The sequence below is a fragment of the Gossypium arboreum genome, chromosome 3 (genome assembly GCF_025698485.1).
Source record: "Gossypium arboreum isolate Shixiya-1 chromosome 3, ASM2569848v2, whole genome shotgun sequence".
NCBI classification, from domain to species: domain Eukaryota; kingdom Viridiplantae; phylum Streptophyta; class Magnoliopsida; order Malvales; family Malvaceae; genus Gossypium; species Gossypium arboreum.
The window spans coordinates 7970973-7972316 of NC_069072.1; the positions used below are offsets into that span (position 1 = coordinate 7970973).

Here is a 1344-nt window from a genome sequence, read left to right on the forward strand (position 1 = left end):
TATCGAAGCAAGCTTCCACAGCTTATTATAGTAATTAGTAATAATAATCAACAATAAAGATGAAAGCAAGGCACACACACACACACACTATATATATATATATATATATATATATATATTAATGACGAAAGAAATTATGAAAAACAATAAAGAACAAAATAATATAACAAGCTGAGCTGATTCCCTTCTACTTTTGTTTCTTCCATTTAACCAAACCCCTTAATAATTCAGCACCAAAAACAAACTACATTTTCGAGCCCCAAGGCCATGCTGACCCAAATGCCGAAACCGAACACCAGCCAGGTAGAACATACTAGTTTGAATGAACCCGATCTGTGCTCCGGCGGAGATGGTTCCACAGCATCAGATGGAGCCTCACTGCTCTTTGGTGACTCTACAGGAGGGTTAGTCTCAGGAATGGGTAATGTTGGTGGAGAAACCGGCGCTGTTGTCACAGCAGATGAGGGAGAAGGTGAAGGAGGTTGTTGCTGGGGTTTGTGTCTTACAGCCATGACCACGACGATGAGCTTTTGCCCTTTCTTGCAATTATCAGTGTTACCGGTGATGAAAAAGAAGGGACCCGACCGATCAAATGTAAAGAGTGAATCACCTTCTGTTAAAGACTGAATTGGGTTATTGGTGTTGCATGAGAAGTAATCTTCTCTTGTTACCAACAGCACCGAGTCTGACCCTTTCTTGTACTTGAAAACTGCAAAATTTAAAACCAAGATAACCAAGAAGAGTACTGAATCATTTCAATTAGCAAATGTATATGGACATTAATGAGAGATAAATGGATGCTCACAGAGAGTATCATTGACTTGGAATCTATTCCTTTCAGCCCAATGATTGTAGTTCTCAGAAGGACTAACAACCCAACCATCTCTACCACCAACATAGAACTTATAACCCTGTGCTGAAGTGATAAAAGACAGCATTATCATTATCAACACACTAGCAAGATACCTTTCGAACCCCATTGGAACTGCAACACTGAAACAACAAAAACAACCCAAAGCCCAAAGAACCAAAAACAGCTCTATATGAGAGAATCGAAGCACATTGAAGTAGGGGTTTGGAAGGGGGGATATATAAAGAGGAAGGAGGACGAAGTTACCGTTGTAAAGCATGCAAAGCACAGCAAAGCGTGACACTAAACGGCGATTGGCGATGGTTTTGGCAGGATATATGATTAATTTGAGTAGGTCTTAATGAATTAGCAGAGGCGTTTCTTTGGGTATCTTTTATTTCTTAGCTATTTGAGCTCTTACACGTCGCAACATGCAGGGGATTTAACGGCTATACAAACTTTCTTAGCTAGCCGTAGCCAAGTTAAGACAAAAT

At 40.0% G+C, this 1344-nt stretch overlaps 1 protein-coding gene across 1 annotated transcript; it reads right to left on the reverse strand.

Moving 5' to 3' along the window:
- LOC108457059 (early nodulin-like protein 2) lies at positions 1-1084 on the reverse strand. Its single transcript, XM_017755876.2, has 2 exons — positions 806-1084; positions 1-709 (listed from the first exon to the last, which is right to left on the reverse strand). The coding sequence occupies exons 1-2, from the start codon at positions 978-980 to the stop codon at positions 228-230; spliced, it is 657 nt and encodes a 218-aa protein (XP_017611365.1). The 5' UTR covers positions 981-1084; the 3' UTR covers positions 1-227.
- Positions 1085-1344: the final 260 nt, after the last annotated feature.

Coding starts and splice junctions, on each gene's coding strand:
- LOC108457059 (XM_017755876.2), bottom strand. CDS start 980: ATGGGGTTCGAAAGGTATCTTGCTAGTGTGTTGATAATGATAATGCTG. Junction 710..805: donor CCAAGTCAATGATACTCTCT/GTGAGCATCCAT, acceptor TAAATTTTGCAG/TTTTCAAGTACAAGAAAGGG.